The sequence below is a fragment of the Chaetomium tenue genome, assembly GCF_020726465.1.
Source record: "Chaetomium tenue strain MPI-SDFR-AT-0079 chromosome Unknown F5144scaffold_4, whole genome shotgun sequence".
Classification (NCBI taxonomy): Eukaryota; Fungi; Ascomycota; class Sordariomycetes; order Sordariales; family Chaetomiaceae; genus Chaetomium; species Chaetomium tenue.
Window position 1 is genome coordinate 2,541,557 of NW_027117332.1, and position 23,781 is coordinate 2,565,337.

Below are 23,781 nucleotides of genomic sequence, written 5' to 3' on the forward strand. Positions count from 1 at the left end.
CGTCTTTATGGACCGGTTACCTACTGTAGATACTGTCTGAGAATTTTTAAAAAAGAATTGCCTCGGCTGCGCAATGACTACTTACTTCCTGTGCTGGCTAGTCATTTGCTCCATTTGTGAGGCGTGAACCTCCTTGCTCAATCACCCCGGGTATCATGTCTTGCGCTGTTCCGCTTTGTCGCGCCCTCTCCGGGATAGCGAGGTCCAGGCCAAAACCTACCTCGTTAGTCCAAAATAATAAAGCCGTCACCAAGCACGCGATTTCTCTCCCGTTTCACTCGACCTCCCGCCTCCGTCTGCACCTTTCGTGTTCGGCATCCGAGTTCTCGGCCTCGTTGAACCTGCTTCTCTTGGGGTTCCCATGAGGACTTGGCCGGTGACCAAAGGGCAAAGTTTCTCCCTCGCTCGCTTCCTGTCCATCGGTAAGTGGTTCCCTGGTCGGCGGTTGGGCTATGTCTGAGCCCCTGCCGCCTGAGGGATGTGATGCTGGTATGGGTTTTGTTGGCAGGCCCTTGGGAAGCTGTGATGCTGTGAAACACCGCCGAGCTACTGCGGCGTCCGGTGGTGGCTTAGAAGAGGCCTCTGAGACGCCATTCTCGACGTTATCCGCAATCACCAGGCCCTCCGAGCCCGCTATTGTTATGCCGGAGGGCTGTGGCCGAGTTGGTGGGGGTAGCAGCTCCTGCTTCCCTGGCGAGGCCGGGAGCTCGCTGACCCAATGGCCGAGGTCATGGTGGAGGAGATCCCAGTTGTCAGAAACGACGGGATGGGGCGAGTACATGTGAGGTAGCTCCTGCGTTTCGGTGCAATCGAAAGAGGAATCCTCATCCGGCGGCCTGTACTTGTCCAACTGCTCCTCATGGGGCCTACCATCCTGCAAGGGTCAAAGATGCCCGTAGCGTACCCGTCTGCAAGAGCAGCGGGGTGGTGCCCGTCCGCCATTGCTAATGATGTTCGAGCTCACGCCGCCAGGCAGCGGCGGCGCTAGTTGGCGAGCAGTCCCAGCTAACGGCCAACGTGTGGGTGCGGCGGCGCTTGCGAGGGTTTGACTACGGGTGGTTGGCGGCAACCACCCGGCGGCCAGGGCTGGGTAAGGGAAGAGCGGAAAGAGGGGACTGTCGTTTCCGCCGACCAGCTCTTTCCCCTTTCCCGGACCCGATTTGCCTTGCCGTCTGCGGTACCGTCATTTCAACGGTTGTAGCGGCCACAGCAGCCTCCTCAGCTCTGCGTCCCCGTCTGACTCGGAACCCAGCGTTGCACCTGGACGACGCAAGGTGATAGTACCTCCCTATCTGCTCTAGTTGCTGTTAGCGGCGCGATTAACATTCGACATGAGTAAAAAGCCCCAATTATATAGGTACGCGACCTTTGTCGGATCAGTCACACCACATCACGACACCAGTGCAAAACCAATGAACACGATTAATGCAGAATAAAGCTTATTTACATGCAAATCCCGAATCCCATTCTTTCCCCTTAATTCCCACATACCCCTGTACTAGCTCCCAGGCAACTCAAACACCCTGCGCGGCTCCTGGATAACCCCCAGCTCCATGGGGTTGTAGTATTTGGCGTTGTCACTATGGCCATACCCCCCTGGTATCGATAGCCCTGGCCGTTTTTCCGAGTACGCACCCCAGTTCCCCCCTCCCATGCCGTTATAGGGATTGTCGTCGTGGTATGCAGGCGCCGCCGGAGGCTGGACCATCCTTTTCCGCCTCCTGAATATGAAATAACCCGCAATGGCACCCAGCACGGCGGCAGCGGGTATGGCGACGCCAATCCCAATTTTGGCGCTAGAATCCAAGCCGCCTGAAGTTTCGGAGAGGGGAGCGTCGCTTGTGGCAGCAGGGCTGGGGGTGGTTTGGACGGGGGCGGTGGTTAATGTGGAGGTTGCTGCTGTCCTAGTGATGCTGGAGGCACTTGTGCTTCCTTCAGACGCCGCCGTCGGTCGTGGGTTGCTATTCGTCGTGAGGTTGAAATAGTGGCTGTTGGCGTCGGCACTGGATTTCCCTTCCTCGAAGATACTCAGGAAGAACATGTTGGACACCGAGAGGTCCTTGGTTGTGGCCACGATCCAAGTGAATGTCGATACGTCCACGACCTTACCTGTGAACCTGACATCAGCATGTAGCATAATACCAGATGGAAGGCAGTGACTTACGGGTAACGTATTGCATCGAGCCGAAGTATTCGGCCGTTGTGGCATTCAGTTGCCACAGTGTCAGTGACGTTTGTTTTCCTTCGCCTCCCGGAGTCCAGGAAACTTCCACCACGCTGCCTATCACGTATGTTGGGTTCTTGCTAACATCACCGACGGTCCCAAACGGAGGCGGGTTGATGAACTCCATCTCGGCCAATACGCACGGCAGAAGAGCCGTGAGGAATCGGAGAAGGTGCATAGCTAGAGAATGACGAGAGACGGTTTGGATCGAGTAAGACGTCAGGATAGCGCGAGCAAAATCATGGGAATGATGGGAAGTCGAAATTTGAGGTAGAATTCCTCATGAGGGGGGAGAACCCGTCATCTAGTCCAAGGTTGGTGGTGCGCGGGCACCTCCCTCCATGCGTATTATACATATTTTGACCTGAAGCTGTTGGTTTCAGCTACTGCAGCAGACCATTCAGCACTGTGTTGATCGCAGGGGTTCGTGGGTTGCATGGAATCTTGCTGGCGCTTAGCAACAGCCTTAGCTACGAATCTATTCTCATCGTCTCGACTTCGCTTGACACCGACCGCTGGTCATGCCCGAATTAAGCGCGCATTCAGGTCGGGTGCAAGCCCCCCTGGGCTTCCGCCAATAGCGCCCTGGGCGACCAAGCTGTCGGGTCTAGCGCTTGTTCTCAATTCGCCCATCGCCAACGCCAGGGGTTCGCAATCTCCAATGCTTCGCTTTTCCTAGCCGCCATGCCACGTCTCCCAATCTGTTGGCGCGGGTTGTTTAAAACGTGCCATTCCCCTCTTCCCTCCCCCATCATGAGAGGGGGCAGCGCAATTCCAAACAATAGCAGCGCTGAGCGCCGGCAACCATGCAATCTGTGCACCGCTTTTTAGCGTCGCGAAAGCTCTCCCGGTCCATCATCTTTGTGGCCCTCTTTTTGGCCTGCTTCCCTCCCTTGATCGTGTATACTTTTTGGAGTCCAAACGAGCGCTGGCGTTTGAGCGGCCGGCTATCCCAATGGCGGGCAACCCAGTCGCATCCTTCAACAATACCGAAAAAGCTGTGGTACAAGCTCGGACCGAAGGGCTTGAGCGACAAGACGCGAGCATGGACCGATAGCTGCATCAAGAATAACACCGACTATGAGGCTGAGTTTATGACCGAGTCTTCGGGCGACAGTTATGTCCGCAACAAGTTTGGAGCGGCTCACCCCGATCTCGTGGAGATGTATCTCGGCCTGACGGGTATGTACCTTGTGGCCCCAATTGTGTCATCCCTGGCTCCACGTTTTGCTAACGGTAGTTGGGATGGACCAGTCCCCATCTTTAAAGCTGACATTCTCCGATATCTTCTCCTCTTCTCCGAAGGGGGCGTCTACTGCGACCTGGATGTCTCGTGCGAGGTATTAATTGATGAATGGGTACCGCCGCAATTCCAAGGGAACGCCAGCGTCGTGGTAGGCTGGGAGTTCGATGTCGGCTGGCCCGGCAACTTCATCCGGCAGTTTACGACATGGTCCATCATGGCCAAGCCGGGGTCACCGCATCTGTGGATGGTGGTCCAAGATATCCTGCAGTCATTCCGGGAAAAAATGAAGGAGAAGAACGTGCCAGTGGAGGGGTTGACTCTCGAGATGCTCGGGGACGTGGTCGATGCCACTGGCCCAAGGCGGTTCACACGGAGCATTCTGAAGAGCGTGGGGGAAGCGTACAACACCACACTCGAGGACATCCAGGAGCTGTTGGAACCGAAACTAGCTGGAGATGTGCTGGTCCTCCCGGGTTACGCGTTTGCGGCATCGGCAAACACCTACGATGAGGCGATGGATGTGCCCCCTCCTCTGCTCAGACATCACTACGCCGGCACTTGGAAGAATGAAAAAGGCGGGGAGATGGTCTGAGAGTTTATTAGTTTTGGAGCAAGGGTCGGAGTTTGGCTGTTTGTTCATAATGTATTGTAATCGACGAGATGATACCCACCAAATTATACGCAGTGCATTTTCAATTTCGTCTTCATCGTGGGAATCCAAGGCAGGCTCGAGGGAGGGTGGTCGTGTCATTCCAGGTTGACATTTTGCTTTGAGCCAAGTACGTAACGAGATTAATCAACTGGCAGGACAGCGTGATCAAGTTCAAGGAATTGAGGAACTGAGGTCGTTGAACCAAAGGAGAAGGAGCTGTTGGGATAATCCTGGCAGCGTGCGTGCCTGGTTGGCACACCAGACCCTAACCCCTTCTCCCTTCACCCGACCCTCCGGGAGCTTCAACCTTGCCAACTTCAACTTTGCCTCACTCCCCTCAGTTTCGAGCATTAAACCACATTTTTATTCATTTTTGCGACACCAGCTCCCCAGCCTCGAAATACCATGAACGAGTCGGCAGGAACGCGCAAAAAAGTAGGTTGATTGGTTCTCCGGCAAACCAGATTATACTCGAATTAGGGCGTGGGTTTTGCCCTTAAGAAATGAGGTCATGAACCTGGCTCGATCCAATCCTGGAACAGCAACCATCAACACACCAACCAAGGCAACGAGAGAGCTTCTGTTTTCGGCAATTCATATCCAATCCATACTCCCCATCGAGCCAATACAAGCCTCTCCCCACCTCAATCCAACTCCAAAGCTCGGTTCCGGTTCAAATGCTCCGTCGACGAAACGTTACCAGCACTCCAATTTTGGGAAGATCAATGCCTCGACAGTCATATTCCTCGGCGCCCTGTTTCCCGAACGGCTCTCATTTGCTACCAGTGACTTGTAAGTCCAACGATGATGTCTTCGCCTCTGAAGCGTCGCTTCCCTCGGTGGCCATGGCAGGCTGCGTTGGCTGCCGTCATGCCCATCCTCGGTCCCCTGAACCTGTCCCTCCACACCTTGTATTGCGCTGGACGGGCAGTGAAGGGCCACTTGACCTTCACTAACCGCCTTTCTAGAACCCGGGGCCCTCACCTTGATCATCTCCCATGTGTGATTGCGGTGACAAGATGGATCTGCTGGTATGATGTTAGGCTTATTAGATATTGCTCCCTGCTGTTCCATCTTTTCTCCTCTTCGTCCATCAACCTCAGTAACATAACCACACCATAACCACCTCTTGACTGAGACCTAAAGGCACTTCTCTCTTGCCTCTCTCGCGCCCTGTGACCTGTTCACGCTGCAGCCTCCAAGACACGGTTCGCTCCGTGCCGTGACCTCATTGCTTCCCTCCAGCCGGCCCTGCCACCCACCCTCCCGCCTGCAAGGTGGCGAACCATCCCGCATCAGCCTCCCCGACACACCTGCGGCGATCACCATCGATGGCTTAGCAGGCCAGGCTCAGACTACTGCTGTCACCATGCCTTTCGCCCATCTACCGAAGTCCTGCTCAGACCCTGAAATACCCTCGGGTCCCCCTGGCAGGCCCCGATTTCACCACAGATGCACCGAAGACAGACTCCGTGAAGGTCTAGGAAGACCTCCGTCCTTCTCAATGTCGAACAAGATCGCCAAGGAGCGAAAATCTATCTTCAAGGAGCTAGGCTTGGATACAAATCAACCGAAGGAGTCCACTTCAAACGAGAAGGGGTTTGGTGAGCCCAAGGGACTAGCATCACCCACAAGCACTCATGTCCCCGAATCAGCGAACAGCAATGCAGACGATGACGGCCAGAGAGAGACCGCAAGGCGGCCGACACATAAAGAGGAAGACGGATGGGTAGAGCCCCAATCCGAGCCAACGTCCCCATCGCCATCCCAGCGGCCGTGGTACTCCAGACTACCCAGGGTTCGCCGGCCCAGGATCAAGAGTGTCTCAAGTGCGCCCCCAAGCATGTCTACCATCACCAGGCTCTCATCGGTTGCACTGCTTATTGCTGTTCTGTTACCCGGTTTTAGTTATTACCAGAGCCGCGAGGAGACTGCGTCAAATCTTGCGGAAGCCGGCGTGATTCAAACCACGGCCGCGGAATCCCGCCCTATTCTCGAGAGAGAAAACACGCCGACAGAGGTGTGCAAGCGATGGGCCCACCAGGGTGAGTGCAGAACGCGCCATATGAGGACAGATGGGATTACTGACACGGATGTAAAGCCGCCCAGCTGAACGGGACGTTGTACATCTACGGTGGCCAGGCTACGTACTCAAAGGAACAGGAAGAGAATACATGGAGTAACTCCTCACCGGCCAAACGGCAAAATGATGTCTTATGCTAACTTTTAATAGACAATAACTTCCTGGCCTTGGACCTCACAAAATCTTGGGACACCAGCTCACCGGCACTACGAAGCCTCCCTCAACCGTCAGGCCCACCTGCTGTGTCCTTAGGTTATCTCTGGAACGACTACAACAATCTCTATCTCTACGGAGGGCAGTTTGCCGACAATCCCTTTGTCGAGCCAGCCCCTGTTTCGACCTGGAAGTACTCTGTCAGCGGCCAGGCCTGGACCGAGTATCCATCCCCAAGAACCTCGGCCGGCAAGAACGCCGACCCTGGTGATCGACCAGTGCAACGAGCCGCCGAAGGCGCAGGCATATCGGTGCCCGAGCTTGGATTGAGCTGGTATTTTGGTGGCCATCTCGATCAGTCCACCACCCCCGGCTGGTCGAACCAGATCGCCCGGGTGTACCTCAAGAGCCTACTCGAGTTCACCCACCCAGGATACACCAACGACGCCGTCTACTCGCTAGCTGACGGGACTGGGGCCGGCGAGGGTGGTGCTTACCGCAACATCACCGAGGGCGGTCTGCAGGTCAAGGAGAGATTCCCCGAGAGAGCAGACGGCGTCTTAGTTTTCGTGCCTGGCTGGGGTGAAAAGGGGGTGCTCATTGGGCTGGCGGGTGGCAGCAACGACACGTTCGTGGACGATCTCTCGACCCTCGACGTCTACGACATTGCCCGATCGGAGTGGTACCAGCAGAAAACCACCGGAGACGCGCCATCCGTGCGAGTCAACCCATGCGCCGTGACCGCGGCCGCGCCAGACGCATCCAGCTTCCAGGTCTACCTCTACGGCGGCCAGAACCTACAACCCTACGTATGTTTCCTCCACAACACCCATCAACTGCCCCCCACCCACTACTAACCCACCCCCCGCAGGGCCAACAAACCCAATACTCCGACATGTACATCCTCACCATCCCCTCCTTCACCTGGCTGCTGGTCCCCACCCCCCCCTCCTCCCCCCCCGCCCGCGCAGGCCACACCTGCACCCTCCACTCCGGCCAAATCCTCATCATCGGCGGCTACACCGGCCCCAGCCCTACCACCCCCTGCGAACCCAACCCCCCCACCATCCACATCTTCAACGCCACCACCCTGCACTTCCAACCCCACTTCCACCCCCACCCCAACACCCCCAATAACCCCCCCACCGAAAACACCATCCTCACCAACTCCCTCGGCTACCTCGTCCCCGACCTCGTCGCCCACGCCATCGGCGGCGGGCCCCACGGCGGCGCCTCCGTCTCCACGCCCGCCGCCGGCCCGGCCACCGCGGGGCCCTTTGCCACGGGCAAACCGCCGGTTTTTACGGTCACGGCGTCTGCGGCGGCGGGGGGGGCGACGGCGACGGTGACGCAGTGGGGTGGTGGTGGTGGTGGTAGTGGAGGAGGAGGTGGTGGGAAGGGGGGGGAGGGGGAGGGGGGGTTGATTGCGGCGGGGGCGTTGGCCGGGTTGGCGGGGGTGGTGGCGGGGTATTTGGGGTATTGTGTGTGGTTGTATCGGCGGCAGGTCGCGGCGTATCGGAGGCATCTGGCGGTGGCGAACCGGTATAGTCCCGCGCCGGGGGCGTCGTCGGGGGGTGGGCCTGTGTTGGGAGAGAAGGAGGCGTCGCGGTGGGTGCAAAGGGGTTCGCAGCAGGGAGGGGCGGTGCCGTCCGCCCTGGTCGCTGGTGCGCCGGCGTTAGGCCGATTCTCGACCTCGACGATGGACTCGGCGTCGCTCGGCTGGGCGGTGCCGCCGGCCGAGCCACGGTTCTTGTCTGATGGAGAGCGGCGTAGCTTTGGAAGCGGGACGGGAAGCGGGAGCAGGAGTGGGAGCGGGTTTGGGAGTGGTGGTGGCAGCGACGTAGTACGTGGGGCTGGGGACGGGGAGGCAAAGCTGGCGCGTCGAAGCGGGAGTGTTAGTGGCGGGAGCACGTCGTCGACGGAGAGGTTGTTGGATGGGCAGGAGCCCAGCTTCTTCAGTGTTGTGCTGGGCCCTAGGAGGGCCCTCAGGGTTGTTAACGGGCTGGAAGGGGACAGAGACAGCGGTGGTGAGTAGGGCCTCGAGTAATGAGTAGAATCTTAGTTTTACGGGATGGCGATGTGCGTCGAAAGTAGTGGTTTAAATACACTATCTCTTGTGTGCAACTAGCACCAGTACATACATGACGTGTGTGTATGACAGTAGATAATAGACTGACGACGGTAATGGCCTGCGTCGCGCTGGGTATCTTGAGTCGGATGTCACGCCATGATATTACCCCGTAGAGCAAATGCATGGCTCGATCCAAAAACCGGCCCGTCCGCCATCTTCAGGGAAGTCTAGGGATGTGAATCTGACACATGATGGCCATTGATATCCTCGCGGCCCAGACTCCCTGTCTCCGGGGTATACGCCTACACTGTTCCAGTCGGCTCGAGTTTGGGTGAATAGACAGTCGTCATTGGAAATTCGGTGGCTAACGCAACCGGCCCGCGGCTCCGAAATAACGCCGCTTGAGAAAATACAAACGAGAGTGGCACCCGCGCTCAACAGCTAGCTAGCCCATGCAAGTGAAACTAGGTTGCCTGGAGGCAGCCTCCCTGAACCGTTCCCCTGAGTGTCCGCGCGGTTGAGGCTTGATCTGAAACCCGGGATCAGGTAGGTATTAGGTCCGCGGAGGAAATAAGCCGTTTCGGGTTCGCATACAGGCGCATGTTCCTCGCCACGACGTCTAACAAACGCGATGCTTCCTCAGCGTTGCGGGCCTGTATCAGGTACCGAACTGTGTCGATCCCTAATCGATAGAGGTCGAGAATGTCTGCGTCGGGTACGCCCTTTATTTTCCAGTTTCTGCGGCTTGAGAGTAACTCAACAGCGAGGCTCGGGGAAGGGTCGACGGGATGGTGCAAGTTGACAAGTGCCATCTCTAGAGTGGTTGACCTGCGCCCGAGCTTCTGTCCGACGGCGATGAACGGGTCATAGAGCTGTGCAGGCAGCTTGGTGTGTTCGCCAGCTTGTGTCGTGGCTTCGTGAGCTAGCCAACTCCACGCTCCCTCTAGGATACTAGCGGGTACCTTCATTTCCTTGACTATGTTGTCTGCTTCTAGGACGGTAGCAAAAGCAGCTTCCAGGCCACGACCGGAGCATCTCTCGGCCACGAAATCTCGGAGTAGATGTCGAGCCAAGACGTAATCTGGACCGGTGTCTCTCAGAAGACGTTTGAGCCAGAGCCAAAGTACGTCATCAAGCCCCTCGGTGACGAGAAAGGGCAGGAGGGCCTTGACAAACTTTCGGTTGGAGAGGAACTCGAAGTCACGCTCCTGGCCAGAGGAACGGAGCCATTGCAAAACGAGCAGGCCGGCACCGATAGTGGGCAATACTCTCCTCGGCGGCGAGTTGGCCGTGAGGGCGGACGTCTGGGACGGCACAGACGCGACGTGGATCAGAAACCCATGCGCGGTCGTTAGATTCATGAGCCCCCGCGAAACGGCTTTCTTAAATATGGCCTCGTGTGCAGCCAAGCTCCTTTGGGGGGCCCCGGGCACCGTCGGCGCGGCATGGCTGAAGAGCGGGTTGTTGAGAACGGCGTGCACGTGCCGGTCGGTCGCTCGGGGGGGTATTGGGTGGGCAGAGGCGGTTTTGTGTTGGGCGGGAGTCGAATTGGTCTGCCGCGGCACTGTAGTAGAGTCTGGGGGTACCCAACCGTGTTCTCGGTCAAGTTGTAGGCGGAATGACGTCTTGATGTTTTCGAGGAGTCGTTGGGAGTCACGCTGGTTCATGGGTAGTGGTTGGTGGATGCGGGGGAAGATGTCCCTGAGGGACCCGAGTGGTCTCGTTTTATGCATCCTGGCATCGCCCAAAAGGGCCGTTCAATCAATTGGTTTCGACGTTTCCTAGACTCGAGCCAAATCGAAAATGGCGGCGCGGCGGGGCAGTTTGGAGATGCCGTTGGGTTGAGCGAACCGAGTTGGATGTTGGTTGTGGGGACTCGAATCGGCTTGAAGGTGGGCTGCCGCCCGGAGCATCGAAGGATAAAAGCGGGTCTCCCCAATCGAGCAGCAAAGCGTGTAGCACAAAGTGATCACGTGCCACACTCTGCCGCTTGGTTGCAACCCAGCTGACGTTGTCGCGTTTGATTTGAGCGTCGCCGAGGTTTGGAAAGAGGGAGGAAGTGAGGTGGCAAGTCTCAATCCACCTTATCCACCAGGAGGGAAAAACAACGAGACAATTGATTCCGTCAAAACCAAGCCCAACTTTAGTCATTCCTTTGGGTATTCGTGATGATGGTAATGATACGTAAAAGTCAGTATCTGAGTTGGTAACGGGTTCATTGTGGTTCCTTGTCACACCTGTCGACAGGCTGGGCGCATTCAGCAAGTTAGTTGCAAAGAAACGCCAACCGCAGCAAGGTTGCGCATATGCATTTTCATGAGCCCGCAGGCGCCAGCTTGCTAGGTACCTAGGGCGCGGGAGAACAACCTAAGCGTCTTGACGCATTCTTGTGCGTTCCCAGGTCACGATACAGCGATTGGGGCCTTTGCAGGATATTATTTCGTTTAGTCTAAGCCAAACCATAAATATCGGCAGCGGCACTGCACTCATACTCGGTGTCTCCGAGGTGTAAAAGGGAGCCAGCTGATGGCTGGACAGCCCTGTGATGCACTGAAAAGGGACCCACAATCAATCGGGTGAGGCTGGAACGCCCTGTCACAGGCTCGCAGCTGCCAGCAGTGCACTGAAACTTGGGTGGCCTCGACTGCCCTTTTTCGGGCGGGCCAATTCTGAATCGCTAAGGCAAAAACTCAACGCCGCCTCCGCCTCGCTTTTCCACTTGCACTTTCCTTTTCCCCATTCCAGCCACCACCCGGATCGATCCATCCAACGGATTGCACCACGATTCGATTCGCCCTGCGCGAGCCCCCATCTCCTTTCGCAATCCGGCATCTTCTTCGATTCTCAACCGTTTTATTCCACACCGCTATTGTCCTGTGGTCTGCCGTCGACAACGCGATCCGTTCGCCAGATTTCTTTTCATCCACCACATTCTATACTCGCACACGAACACACAACATACACACACACACACAACTCAGCAATGTCTGAGGTACAGTCCAGACCGTCTGCCCCCCGCGGCAGAGGCTCTGGCCGCGGTGGTCGAGGTGGCTTCGCTGCTCGGGGAGGAGGTCGCACCGGTGCTCGGCCTGCCGCCACCAATGGTGATTCCAAGCATGACACAGATTCCTCCCTGCCGACACTGGAAGACGAAGGCGAGGTCGGCCAGCTGAAGCAACAATATGGCAGCAAGGTTGCAGTCATCAAAGAAATGTTCCCCGACTGGTCTTCGGTCGACATTTTATTCGCTTTGCAAGAGACCGACGGCGACGAGAACCTCGCCGTCACCCGTATTGCTGAGGGTAAGCTGGAACTTGCCTTTCTTTGTTCTTCCACGCCGGCTGCGCCCTTTGCAGCGCTTTCTGCATCCACCCTTGTTTGCTTCTCTGGGATCGCCTCGACACCGGATTGAATCATGGGCTGTTGATACCTTGCGGAGCCCAATGCGCTAACCAGCTTGTTTCTGCATAGGAACCATTTCACAGTGGGGCGAAGTTTCCAAGCCCAAGAAGGAGCGTACGCGTCCCAAGGGCAAGGCCGATACCTTCACGACCACCACTGGCGACTCAGTTCCTGCGGGTCTGCCTCGGAATGCCCGAGGTGGCCGCGGCGCCGACAGCGGTCGTGGTCGTGGTAGAGCCACCGAGCGCGGTGGCCGCGGTGCTGCGCGCGGCAAGTCGACTCAGGGCACAACCAATGGAACCCGGGTTAAGGACACCGACCCTCTTTCGGTGCCGACCGAGGAGGCGGCCGAATGGAACACGCAGCCGGCCGAGGAACCGACCGCTTGGAGCGAACCTGCCGCAGCAGAAGCCACTCCTGCTCCGACCACCGCTGCCTCGAGCACCACACCCGCCGCATCGAAACCTGCCACGGTCCCCGGAGCCACAAAGACGACCTGGGCGAGCATGTTGAGACAATCGACGGTCCCGAAGGCGGCCCCGAAGCCGAGGGAGGCCCCCACGAAGGCCCCCGAGCCTACCTTGGACACCCTTCCCGCCCCTGAGCCGACGGAACCTGAGCCCGAGGTGCCCGCCCCTGTCGAGGAGCCCATCCCTGAGCCCGAGAAGGAGGTTGTCGCGCCTCCTCCCGCTGATCGCATTGCCCCTATCGTCCCCGTAATCCCCGCCATTCCTGCAGTGCCCGCCGTTGTCGTACCCGAGGTCGCATTGGTACCGTCGCAGGATCAACTAACTGAAACGAACCTTGACAAGATCAAGGATGACTCGAACCCGCCAGTGACCGAGACCGCCGCCAGCGAGGCTACCGACTCTTGGGACCCGCGGGCTGCGCCAGCCAGTGCGACGGGCACTCCTCTCTCGGCTTCGCAACAGCAGCACCGGGCGGCCGCGGCCACAAAGGCGTCGTCGGGTCGCGCACCTATCCACCCGCGCCGCATGCTCGATCAGCTTGAGCCCGTTCGCATGCCTGGCAACCGTGATCAAGTTGACCGTGCTGCTGTCCAGTTTGGTGCTTTCAGCTTGAACGGCCCGATCGATGACGATGTTGATGGCGACCGTGAAGAGCCCGAAACTCGCCCTCAGCCCCCCGAAGACTCGCCAGTCACCCACCCCCGAACCTCTCTTCCTCCCGCCCAACCAGCGCCGGTCCCCGATGTCTTCCCGGCACAGAAACCGGCCGCTTCTCAGATCCCGACAGGGCCTGCTGGTATGGACTTTCAGCACTTACGCTACTTTGGCTTTTCAAGACTAACTGTTTTCTAGCCGCCGCGCCTGCCGCACCGCAAGGCAGCACGCCTTCTATTGCTCAGCGTATGTTTATTCCATCCTCTCCCCACTATATCATTCACAAGGCATACCCTAATGGTGTCACCTCCAGCCACCGTACAACCGCCTGCCACACAAAACAACCAGCAGTTTGGTCGCTTCGGCCCGACTGCTTCTCAGGACGCCTCATCGTTCCCCGCATCGAAGTCCTTCGAGCCGTTTGGCCAGCAGCCTGCGGTCGCCTCGGCCACGCAGAATCAGTTTGAGGGTGGCTTCCAAGGGCAGGGACAAGCGGCACCACCCCCAAGCCAGCAGCCCGGCGGCCCCTTGAGTTCCGCCCCCAGCGAGTTCTCTTCTTACTACACGGCGGATGCGCAGAACCGCTTCAACTACTATAATCAAAACTTCGGCCAGCAGCAGGGTGCGCAGGGTCAGCAGGATGCTGTGCCGTCGCAACCCCAGCGTTCGTTCAGCGGGTATAACGCACCCCAGAGCGAGAGTCTCAGCCAGTACCCTCAGAGTGGTACCCAGCACGCGCAGTCACGTTTCGGCGGTAGCACCACCGCTGACTCGCAGATCACCGGCACCCCCACGGGTACCCAAGCCACCACCCAGGCCCAAGCCGGTCCGAACACCCAGGCCCAGACACACGTCCAGCAGCCTCACGACTACCCATACAACAACAACCATCCCTACTACACGAACCCCTACTATTCCGCCTACATGGGCTACCAGGGAGCCTATAACCAGGGCGCTTATGGCGGCCCCTATGGCAAGGGTGGTCTTAACTACCAACCCAGCCAGTATGGCATCACTCCCCAAGGTCCGCATGCTTTCTCGTCCCCCGCGGGTGCCTTCGGCCAGTCTGCTCTCCACCGGGACAGTGCTGCGGCAGCGGGGTTAGGCGACTATGGCCAACGCGCCGGTTCCACCCCTTCAGGCCAGCAGGCTCTCGGAAGCGGATTCGGTGGTGTCCATGACTCGTTCAGTCGCGGTGGCTCCACTTACCAGTCCCAGGGTGGACAATCGTTCAATGCGCCCGGCTCTCAGCCTGGCACAGGACCCTCTGCCGCCGACGACCTGAAGCCCTTCGGCGATTCTAAGACTGCCGGTGGCCCGAGTCCCTCGCTCGGCGCTGCCGCCCGTCCTGGCTCTGCGGCGAACAATGGCCCGTCGCAGGCCGGTCTCCCCCCTCCTCAATCGAACCAGCAGTCTGGCCTCGGTGGCATGGGCGGCTACGGCTACCCCAGCCACATGCAACAACAGGGCCACGGCCTCCACGGCACTCAGTCTGGTGCCGGAGGCTACGGCATGAGCGCCAGCGGCGGCCAGAGCCACCAGAACAGCTACGGCGCCGGTGGCTATGGCGGACAAGGCTTCGCTGCGGGCGGTTATTACGGCAATCAGCCTCGCGGCTGGGGCAACAACTACCACTAGGAGGATGGTAGGGGTGGACCCCGTGCTCCCGCCTATGAGCTAAAGCAGCACAGCTGAGGGGACGACGTGACGTATCATGGGTGGATTTGACGGAAGGAGGATTACTTGACCAGAATTGGGGGCGACAATGCATCGGGATTTTTATTGATTGCCCCGCCGGAGTTCGCGCAGTTCACGCAGTTTTTGCGGTTTTGCGGTCTCGCCTTTTCACGAAAACAAGGAAGCTTTTCCATAGGCGAAGAAATTTCGGGTCAATGGACCCTGACCTGAAACTCAGGCTCTCCGCCTCTCTCTCTATCTCTCTCTCTCTTTTCCCTTTTTGCATCTGTGTACGATTCTTGGTGGTGGCGGCGGCGGTGGCGGCGGCGGTGATGGTCAATGACGGCGTCGGACACGATCGGGATTATCATTATGCTCTCTGTTTTGTGTGTGTGAACGAAAAAAACAAACAATCGCGTTTTAATGATCAATGGGTTGGCGGAATGGCTAGGGGCGGTCGGTCACAGGGTGGGTGGTTGGGGGGGTGAAGAGGGGCACAGAATGGGCAAAGAGACCGTATTCTTTCTACACCAGCTCATCATCATCTGGGACATTGGGAATGGAAAAAAAAGGGGCTCTCTGGTTTTAGTCTGGGTCGGCGTCGCTCTGTTCACACACCCGCCTCGCTCGTTTTGCTATTGAAAAGGAACCGATTCGTCATTAGCAATAAGTTAATTGATCACTCAGGGGCATTGATGATACTTTTTCACAGTAGCTTAAGCAGGCACAACGGCTTCAACAGATGCCATTCCATGTAGAGATCAGATCATTGTGCTTTTTGTTTTTCCACAGTCGCTAACTACGAACTACGTTGCTTTACTTCCTTTACCTGGCAAGAGAGATTTGCATCAATCCATCCCATCCAAACCCTCAAGGATCCGGCGCCCCTCACAGGTTGGCATACGCCTTGAACGCGCCCAACAGGCCGCCGGTCGACCCGTCGTGGCCCTGCCCGGCACCGGGCTCGTCAATCTCCTTGAGGATCTTCTTGGCGAGCACCTTGCCGAGCTCGACACCCCACTGGTCGAAGCTGTTAATGTCCCACACGGCGCCCTCGGTGAAGGTCAGGTGCTCGTAGTAGACGATGAGGGCGCCGAGCTCGGCGGGGCCGATGGCGCCGCCGACGAGGATGCTGGTGGTGGGGCGGTTCCCGAGGAAGACCTTGTGCGGGACCAGGTGGTCGGGCACGCCGCCCTCGGCGCGCACCTCGTCGGCCGTCTTGCCGACCATGAGGGCCTCGGCCTGGGCGAGGTAGTTGGAGGCGAGCATCTTCTGGTGCAGGTTGTCCGACACGGGGTTGTGCGACCGCGCGGCCAGGATGAAGTCGGTCGGGATCAGCTTGGTGCCCTGGTGCACGAGCTGGAAGAAGGAGTGCTGCGCGTTGGTGCACGGCTCGCCGAACAGGATCGGCCCCGTCGTGTACTTGGCCGGGGAGCCGTCCGACGTGACGGTCTTGCCGTTGGATTCCATCGAGAGCTGTTGGAGGTAGGCGGGGAAGCGGTGCAGGTACTGGTCGAAGGGGGCGACGAGGTGGGTTTGGGCGCTGAAGAAGTTGGAGTACCAGACCGAGAGCAGACCGGCGAGGGCGGGGACGTTCTGGCGGAGAGGAGTCTCGCGGAAGTGGTTATCCATGGCGTGGGCGCCGGCTAGGAACTTGTGGAAGTTGTCGTAGCCGATGTACAGGGCCACGCTCAGGCCGATGGCGCTCCAGACCGAGTACCGGCCGCCAACCCAGCTCTCAAAACCAAACATGTTCTTTGCGTCGATGCCGAACTTGGTCACCTCGGCCTCGTTGGTGGAAAGGGCAACAAAGTGCTTGGCAATATCCCCCTTACCGCCAGTCTTCTCGAGGAACCAAGACTTGGCCGTGTTGGCGTTGGTGGTCGTCTCGGCAGTGGTGAAGGTCTTGGAGGCGATCAGGAAGAGGGTTGTCTCAGGGTCCGAGTTGGCGAGCGCCTCGGCGATGTGGGTGCCGTCGATGTTGGACACAAAGTGAAGAGTCATGTCCTTCGCGCCGTAGTGCTTCAGGGCCTCGGTGACCATAACGGGGCCGCTATCATTGCATGGCGGGTCAGCAGGAGGTTCGGGGGCACGGAACCAAACGGGCAAACAAAACAACTCACAGGTCAGACCCGCCAATACCGACGTTGATGATGGTGGTGAGCTTCTTGCCCGTGTATCCCTTCCACTCGCCGCTGCGGACCTGTTCCGAAAACTCGCGCATGTGCTTGAGCACGTCGTTGACGCCGCCGGCGGTGTTCATGACGTCGACGCCATCGACCTTCATCTCGGCGTTGCTAACGTTGCGCAGAGCAGCGTGGTAGACGGCGCGGTCCTCGGTGAAGTTGATCTTCTTGCCAGCAAACATGTCATCCCGCTTCTGCTCAACGCCGGCCTGCTGGGCGAGCTTGATGAGCAGGCTCAAGGTGTCCTCGTTGACGATGTTCTTGCTGAAGTCGAACAGAATCTCGGTGCCATTGGGCTCGGACGAGATGTCGGCGGGGAGGGTGAACTTGGTCGAGAAGTTCTGGAAGCGGCTCTGGTCGGCCTTGAAAGCGTCCTTGAGAACGAAGGACTTGCCGACCTTGTTGTGGTGAGCCTCGAGCTCGGCCCAGGCGGGAAGAGTGTTGGTAGGGGCCATCGTGAAGTCGTGTTTTGAGTCGAGCTGACTGTTGGCCTTTTCGTTCTAAATAGGTTCCGGGGCAATGAAGGGCTCAAGCCAAGATATCCCGCCTGCTGCAGTTCTATTCTCTATGCTGTTAGGATGCGCGGAATGTTGAGCTCGGAGAAGCATTCGGGTTGGGAAGTGGGGTGTGGGGTGATTGATATCTTGTGTTAGCTGCTGCGAGCTCGACTGCCCCGCAATGCGGGACCAGAACGGCAACTGCGCGGCGCTGACTGACTGACGTATCGGCGCCACAGGAGGGAAGGCGTGGGAGGTGGTGTTGGTTTCAGGAGGACAGAAGAAAGAGGCACGCACTTACCAGAAAACACGCGGCAAAAACACTCGAAAAATAAGGTACCTACTTGACAAGAATAGAAGGGTTTTTGACGGCGTTCCCCGGGGGGGGTTGAAACTTTATAGAAAAAAGAAGAAATAAAATAATAATACAAATACAACTATCAATGCAAACCACGACGATCAAGCAGCCTTCAGTCTTGGGGACGTCACCATACATGCCCGGCCTGCCCCACCTTCGCGATAAATGCGTCAAACCCCTCGTCCGTTACTCTCCACAGCGGCGGATTTAGCCATTTTGCCTAGCGCGCTGAATAAGAGCCTCAGATAGCTAGCGCGGGGGGGGGTTCGGGGCGGGAGATGGACGTTCACAACATCGACCCCCTGAACAGCAAAGAAATTTAGTGGCTCCTCGCTCGGTCTCACGCCGGCTTCGGACGAACCAGGCTGGTATGTATGCTGAACCAATGCGGATGCTACGGCTTTGTTGCTGTCAAATTCTGATGTTCTTTTTTTTTTCTCGTCTGGCCTGGCCCCCGCCGAAGTGGAAGCTAAGCGCGCATTCTAACACTCTTCAGTCCCAAAACCATCGGAACAACAACCGAAAGAAGGAACAAGTACCAGACAGAAAAAAATCCCGTTGACCATGCCCAACCGCCAAAATGTGAAAAATATGAAATGGTACTAGCCGCTTTCCGCTTGCAAGCCCAAAACAAAGACTTGGCTACGCTATTGATGTCCCAGTACACGATGTGCTGCCCCGCTTTGGCTTGCCCGACCTCGCGTGTTGAAGAGCAGCCGTATGCCGGAGAACAGCCGCTCCCCACCTGCCAACCCCCCCCCCCCCCCCTTCCCCCCACCCATGGCTACAAGCCCTTTCGTGTCGTTATAGCAACTCAGATGAGGCATCTCCTCATCTCAGGCTGCCCTGGATGCTTCCCACAAACGACGGGTCTCTCACGCTGCCGCCAGCATCTCCAAGACCGGCGATGGGGCGGTTGTAGCTGAAACCAGTGAACTGGTTCTGCAGTGTCTCGGACAGGACCGGTCCGTCGACGTATGAATCCTGGGGCAGCTCGGACGTGAATTCGGGGTCGAAATTGGCCGTGTCCAGCGCATCAACCTAGGCGTGTCTGGTTAGTTTCTTCTGCCTTCCATTATATTACGGCGGGGAATATCGGACATACCACACTGGGCTTGAACGCAGGTTCATACTTGCGCTGCAACAGCTTCCGCCAGTCGATGGCATGGAAGAAGGGGTGGGCCTTGATTTCGGCAGACCCGTTGGCCCCTAGACGCTGCTGCGGGTCACGATTGAGAAGCTTGGTGAGGAGGTCCTTGGCCGCCGGGGGCACAACCTCGTGGCCCGGGAAGTGCAGCGGCTCGCTGAGGATCTTGCGGTACATCTCGTTGGTGTTCTCGTCGTAGAACGGCGGGAGACCCGTCAACATCTCATACAGCAGCACGCCCAGCGTCCACCAATCGACCGTCTTGTTGTAGCCGTTGCCCATCAACAGCTCGGGAGCTAGGTATTCGGGGGTTCCGCAGAACGTGTTGGTTCGGTCCTCGTCTTTCATGTCGAGCTTGCAGAGGCCGAAGTCGCAAAGGGCAATGTGGCCCTGGTAATCAAGCAGGATGTTCTCGGGCTTGAGGTCACGGTAGATGACATTGAATCCGTGGAGGCATTCGAGGGCGCAGAGTAGTTCGGCGGTGTAGAAGCGACTGCGGTTAACGTCGAAGCGCTGCTCCTTCTGCAGGTGATGGAACAATTCGCCACCGTTGACGAAGGCCAGGACGAAGTAGAGCTTCTCCGGGCTCTGGAAGGTGAACTTGAGCGGCACGATGAAGGGGTTGTTGATCTGGGCAAGCACCGAACGCTCCGCCAACGTGTGGGCCACTTCCGATCTCGAGATGATATGAGCTTTCCGGATCGTCTTGAGGGCGTAAATCCGGCTCGTGTCCTTCTTCCGCACCTGCATGACCTTACCGAAACTGCCCTTTCCGACCACCTTGAGCAGCTCAAAGTCCTCAATCTTGAGCTTACCCGCTCGGTTCTCGACGTACTCGACGCCGATTTTGAGCTTGCCGGTGCCGTACTGCACGTCGACGAACTCGACGCCGCTGTGGCCCAGGGAGCGCTCACGGCTCGCGTGCTCCGTCGCGGCCTTCTCGCGGTCCTTCTTGCTCGCCTTGGGATCCTCCACGTATGGCTGCTTCTCCTCGAACCTGGGGTTGATGCGGACCACACCAAGGAAGATATCCTGACTCCGGCCAGAGCCTGGTGGGGCGTTTGGGTTCCGAATGTAGAGATGTACCACGAGTTCCGTGACCCTGGACACGTCGAACTTGTATTGTGTGTTGGATCCCGCCCACAAGGGATTCTCGGGGTTACCCTCGACCGAGTTGACGAAGACCTGCACTTTGTCGAAATCGATCAAGGCGTAGGGCATGTACTTGGTGGAGATACGACCGTGGTTTGTAGGGATCCCGCTAAATCCGCCCGACGTCTGGGGGCGGCCGCCCATAAAAGCCGTGGTCCGGGACGACGATTGGGGCCGCGGCGAGCCCACCATGCCGAGCGCATTGCCTGTAGACAGCGAACTGCCGCCGTGTGTCGGGGAGAAGGCATTCCGGTGTTGCTCTGGGAGTGAGAACCCCTGGCCTTCGTGGAGGGTAACGACGAGGATACCGGGCTTGGGTGTCTTGACGACCGGCGCTTGGGAGAGGGCTTCCGAGGCCGCTGGGAGACAACAAACAAGTCAGAACATCTGTGGGGGGGTTTTGCGGGGGTAAGTGATCGAGCGACAGGGTGGACAAACCGATCGTGCTCTCGTTTGTGGGGGTCGCCGTTCCGGAGACGGTGGCCCCCTGGGTCTTATCGTCCTTTTCTGTGATGGTCGCCGTCGACGGGGATCGGGAGAAGGTGTTCGCGAGGGGACCCAGATGGGTCTCCTTCAGCTCTAAGGAGACGACGGTGTTAGCAACGCCACACTTTCACCCATGGAGCCCGCAACGGTGGAGGCTCTCGGACTGAGCGGAAATGCAACATACTCTTGGTTAGTTTCCACGACATGTTTGCGAAAGGGAACGGGAGGGATTCCGCCGGCCGGATCTCGGTGTCGTCGGGGTGGAGGGTGATTTTAAAGGGGAAGGACGGAACCCAAAAATGAGGATCGGGTTCTAGGAGGGCTAAATAATAGCAAAAGCGATGGTCGATGCCGCGGCAGGGGAATTGCCGCCCAAGTTGGATCAGGTCGAGTCCCAAGTTAAGGTGACGGATCGGGCGGCCTGAACAGCAGGAGAGTTGTGGTGCGGGCCAAGCTGGGGGACGCTAACTTCGAAACCGCCGCAGTGGACCTCAGCGTGACCGTCGGACCGCCGGGGGCAGCGTGGGGCGTCTCTTCCAGGTTTACCTGAACCACCAAAAAGAACCAACAAAAAGCCCCGCGGATTGCCCGGGTGGTACTTCGTAATGTATGTAGTTACATACGTACATACATAACGACATACGTAAACAGCCAACGGTCCCTGTTCGCAAAGCGCAACGCCAGAACCTGAGACGCAGGCCCTGGGTGAAGCAAAACGTGCAACAGGCACGCTACATACGAGTCTCCCGGCGAGCCAAATTTAGCAGCGGCTGTTTTAAGGTTGGAGATTAAAGACAGGAGATTGCCCTTTGGCAATCTCCCCCAACAATGGGAAACTGGTGGAAACTGGTGATAACCACATGGTTGATACAGGGGTTGGATACCTACCCAGACCTGCGCCCCGCCCCCCGGAAAGAATAATGTGCGTCCGTCAAGAAGCAAAAGATAGTTAGTTACACTTCTGGTGCGGCGTGATTTCGCATGGCCACTGGCCGGGCCTGCGAGGTTTGTTGCTTTACACAGTAGCGCCGTTCCTAAGGTTTTCTGTCACTGCTCGTTGGGTCCCATGCGCAATGTACCCAGGAGAGCGGTTGGCGATGCATAAAATATTCTTAACAACCCAAGTTATCGTCCAGGGAACAACATACATACATACATCCACATACATACATACATCCACATCCATACATACAAAGCCCTCCCAAGCTCTCTCACTCCCTCACCCCACTCCCTTTTCCGTGGAGCTGAGTTGCTGGCTTGTAGCGGGAGCGGGACGCCGTTCCCGAGTTGGCGGCATCGACCACGAGGAAAACCGGTGAGCCACCCTTCCCACCATTGAAGCACAGCCTCGGGGTGGCAAATTGCAAGAAAGCTCCCTTTTTCATGGAGCGTTGGATTGAAGAGGTCGAAATGGAGCAGGGGCAGAAAGGGGCGAGAGGGGTTCCAGGGCCAGTCCCTTGCTGGCGCTCGGGCCGTCACGTGGGACGCGGGCATCTTGACCCTGTCGAGCCTGTAAATCAGGCAAATAATTGCAGCACCGTGAGCACTCCTTCCCCGTTGCTTTTCAGGGTTCCCGGTGAGGTGCTTCTTTTGCTGGAAGATTAAGCGGCCACATAGTTAACAATGGAAACAATCTAATCATTGAGTTTTAGAAAGGGACAGAATGGAATATATTGCGATGTCATTCGGAGACGACCCATTGCAAGTGTCATGGCGGGGAGAAGATGCCCGGGGCTCAAGGGAGGACGGACTGTGGGGCCGTCATCTTCTTGTCGTTGTCGTCGCACAGAGGAGCGAGCCATTCCTGCCGACCGTCACCAGGATGCACTTCGTGTAGGCGCCGGTTTATCCATACCTTACCTACCTTTCCAAATGGCTATCCATGCCTTTTTTGCCTTTACTAACTACCTACAGACGGGAGATCGATGGCCGAGTCTGCCGTTTGCGGACTGGGAGTCTGGGACGGAAGCGAAGGCAACAAAAGGCCACCGTCTCGTCCGAAAAGCAGTGTGAGAAGAAAGACAACCATTACACAGTAACCCGCAATCAGTACTGGTTTATCACCATCGGCCTGGGATCGAAAGAAACCATCCCATAAAAGATTCGTTTTCGCCACACACGGGAGAAGATGGTGCCAATGATCCCACCATGTGTCAAGACCACAATGAATCGAGCCTCCCCTTCCTGGAACGCGACCCATTGCAAGCGGCAGCTCAATGAATCTCTCGGCCACGGCGTCGATGAGGCGAGGGCTGCCAAACGCTTGGTTCGTCCCGGGCCCCTCGAAACCATAAAGTCACCCACATTCTCTACGTTCACTGTCCTCGATTCTCTCTCTCCGCCAACGATTCGAAACCACTCGGGTTGAAACCAACAACATTACAAACCATGACAACTGAGCAGCCTATCGCCGCGACGCTCCTCCAGATATTTTCAGACTCGGTGGCTACGGCGCTCAACGCGGCTGGGATTCCTTGCCTTCTATGGAATCACTATCTTTGGCAAGCTCACGGCATTTGCGTATTGGTTCCAGTAAGCTGCCCCTTGGCACCATACCCATTGGAACAATCCATGAACGGCACGCTGACACTCCAAAGTCGGTTGATTTCGTTATCCCGGACGGAAGTGTGGAGGCTGCAAAAGAAGTCATGACAACTAGTCACTTCTCAAAATCAGTCGATGCGTGCCCGGATACAACGAAATGCAGCGAGGGAAACGCCCCAGACCGAAAATATCCACACCCCTCATTTCACATGCATTCGAATGGCCGTGGGGTAGGTTTCTATGTGCAATCCGAGACGCTATGGTTCCTGCCACCGCTGGACGCCACTCTCGCGAACCCCAAGGCCAATCCGCTCCCGCCGTACCTCGCTTTCGCATGCGATCGGACAGCTCTGCCACCCGGCGCGCCCGGGATCGGAATGGGCACCTTTGACTCGGACGAGACTGTGGTCCTTGTCCTCAAGGCACACATCCTGACGGAAGCCTTGATGCGCATCATGGCCGCCCACGCGGGCAAGATAATTGGTACGTATGCGATACAGCACTTTTGCTATATCGAAGAGTTCGTCGAGGGACGTGGGTTCCTGGACATTGACCTGCTCCCCCGGCCGCTCGCCGACTTCTACAGAGCGTTCAAGGACAATCCGGCATTCGGGTTGGTCTTAAAAGAGTTACAGCGCGCCCTCGAAGTACCAGTTCGCCCGGTCGACCACTAGAAGCTGCACGACTGCTGCCACTGTTGCAAAGTAGCCGTACATTTGCAACCCAGCAATCTGGGCGATCTATACCTGTGACGGACAGATACGTTCGAGGTCACTATG

General features: G+C 57.6%; 9 protein-coding genes across 9 annotated transcripts; 4 read left to right on the forward strand and 5 right to left on the reverse strand.

Annotated features, from left to right (window-relative positions):
* Positions 1–274: 274 nt before the first annotated feature.
* Positions 275–942, reverse strand: F5144DRAFT_548097 (uncharacterized protein; the record flags this gene model as incomplete). The annotated part of the gene is made up of 2 exons (XM_066787505.1): positions 275–866; positions 905–942. 2 exons carry the CDS (start codon positions 940–942, stop codon positions 275–277), a joined length of 630 nt encoding a protein of 209 aa, XP_066643228.1.
* Positions 943–1,498: 556 nt separating this feature from the next.
* F5144DRAFT_489512 (uncharacterized protein) lies at positions 1,499–2,351 on the reverse strand (the record flags this gene model as incomplete). The annotated part of the gene is made up of 2 exons (XM_066785731.1): positions 1,499–2,109; positions 2,165–2,351. The coding sequence occupies 2 exons, from the start codon at positions 2,349–2,351 to the stop codon at positions 1,499–1,501; spliced, it is 798 nt and encodes a 265-aa protein (XP_066643229.1).
* Positions 2,352–2,709: 358 nt separating this feature from the next.
* Positions 2,710–4,329, forward strand: F5144DRAFT_573043 (uncharacterized protein). Its single transcript, XM_066788941.1, has 2 exons — positions 2,710–3,406; positions 3,479–4,329. The coding sequence occupies exons 1-2, from the start codon at positions 3,031–3,033 to the stop codon at positions 4,060–4,062; spliced, it is 960 nt and encodes a 319-aa protein (XP_066643230.1). The 5' UTR covers positions 2,710–3,030; the 3' UTR covers positions 4,063–4,329.
* A 1,039-nt stretch (positions 4,330–5,368) lies between these two features.
* F5144DRAFT_240829 (uncharacterized protein) lies at positions 5,369–7,311 on the forward strand. Its single transcript, XM_066783356.1, has 3 exons — positions 5,369–6,167; positions 6,224–6,301; positions 6,356–7,311. Exons 1-3 carry the CDS (start codon positions 5,492–5,494, stop codon positions 7,213–7,215), a joined length of 1,614 nt encoding a protein of 537 aa, XP_066643231.1. The 5' UTR covers positions 5,369–5,491; the 3' UTR covers positions 7,216–7,311.
* A 1,660-nt stretch (positions 7,312–8,971) lies between these two features.
* F5144DRAFT_490692 (uncharacterized protein) lies at positions 8,972–10,162 on the reverse strand (the record flags this gene model as incomplete). Its single annotated transcript, XM_066785811.1, has 1 exon — positions 8,972–10,162. The coding sequence occupies one exon, from the start codon at positions 10,160–10,162 to the stop codon at positions 8,972–8,974; it is 1,191 nt and encodes a 396-aa protein (XP_066643232.1).
* Positions 10,163–11,412: 1,250 nt separating this feature from the next.
* F5144DRAFT_489537 (uncharacterized protein) lies at positions 11,413–14,593 on the forward strand (the record flags this gene model as incomplete). Its single annotated transcript, XM_066785737.1, has 4 exons — positions 11,413–11,731; positions 11,901–13,097; positions 13,154–13,201; positions 13,269–14,593. 4 exons carry the CDS (start codon positions 11,413–11,415, stop codon positions 14,591–14,593), a joined length of 2,889 nt encoding a protein of 962 aa, XP_066643233.1.
* A 798-nt stretch (positions 14,594–15,391) lies between these two features.
* Positions 15,392–17,515, reverse strand: F5144DRAFT_573054 (glucose-6-phosphate isomerase). The gene is made up of 2 exons (XM_066788942.1): positions 16,756–17,515; positions 15,392–16,685 (listed from the first exon to the last, which is right to left on the reverse strand). The coding sequence occupies exons 1-2, from the start codon at positions 17,271–17,273 to the stop codon at positions 15,521–15,523; spliced, it is 1,683 nt and encodes a 560-aa protein (XP_066643234.1). The 5' UTR covers positions 17,274–17,515; the 3' UTR covers positions 15,392–15,520.
* Positions 17,516–18,436: 921 nt separating this feature from the next.
* Positions 18,437–21,123, reverse strand: F5144DRAFT_241045 (kinase-like domain-containing protein). Its single transcript, XM_066783358.1, has 4 exons — positions 20,643–21,123; positions 20,411–20,551; positions 18,779–20,331; positions 18,437–18,714 (listed from the first exon to the last, which is right to left on the reverse strand). The coding sequence occupies exons 1-4, from the start codon at positions 20,662–20,664 to the stop codon at positions 18,505–18,507; spliced, it is 1,926 nt and encodes a 641-aa protein (XP_066643235.1). The 5' UTR covers positions 20,665–21,123; the 3' UTR covers positions 18,437–18,504.
* A 1,390-nt stretch (positions 21,124–22,513) lies between these two features.
* On the forward strand, positions 22,514–23,775 carry F5144DRAFT_241050 (thioredoxin reductase). Its single transcript, XM_066783359.1, has 2 exons — positions 22,514–22,990; positions 23,056–23,775. Exons 1-2 carry the CDS (start codon positions 22,847–22,849, stop codon positions 23,674–23,676), a joined length of 765 nt encoding a protein of 254 aa, XP_066643236.1. The 5' UTR covers positions 22,514–22,846; the 3' UTR covers positions 23,677–23,775.
* The last annotated feature ends 6 nt before the right edge of the window (positions 23,776–23,781 follow it).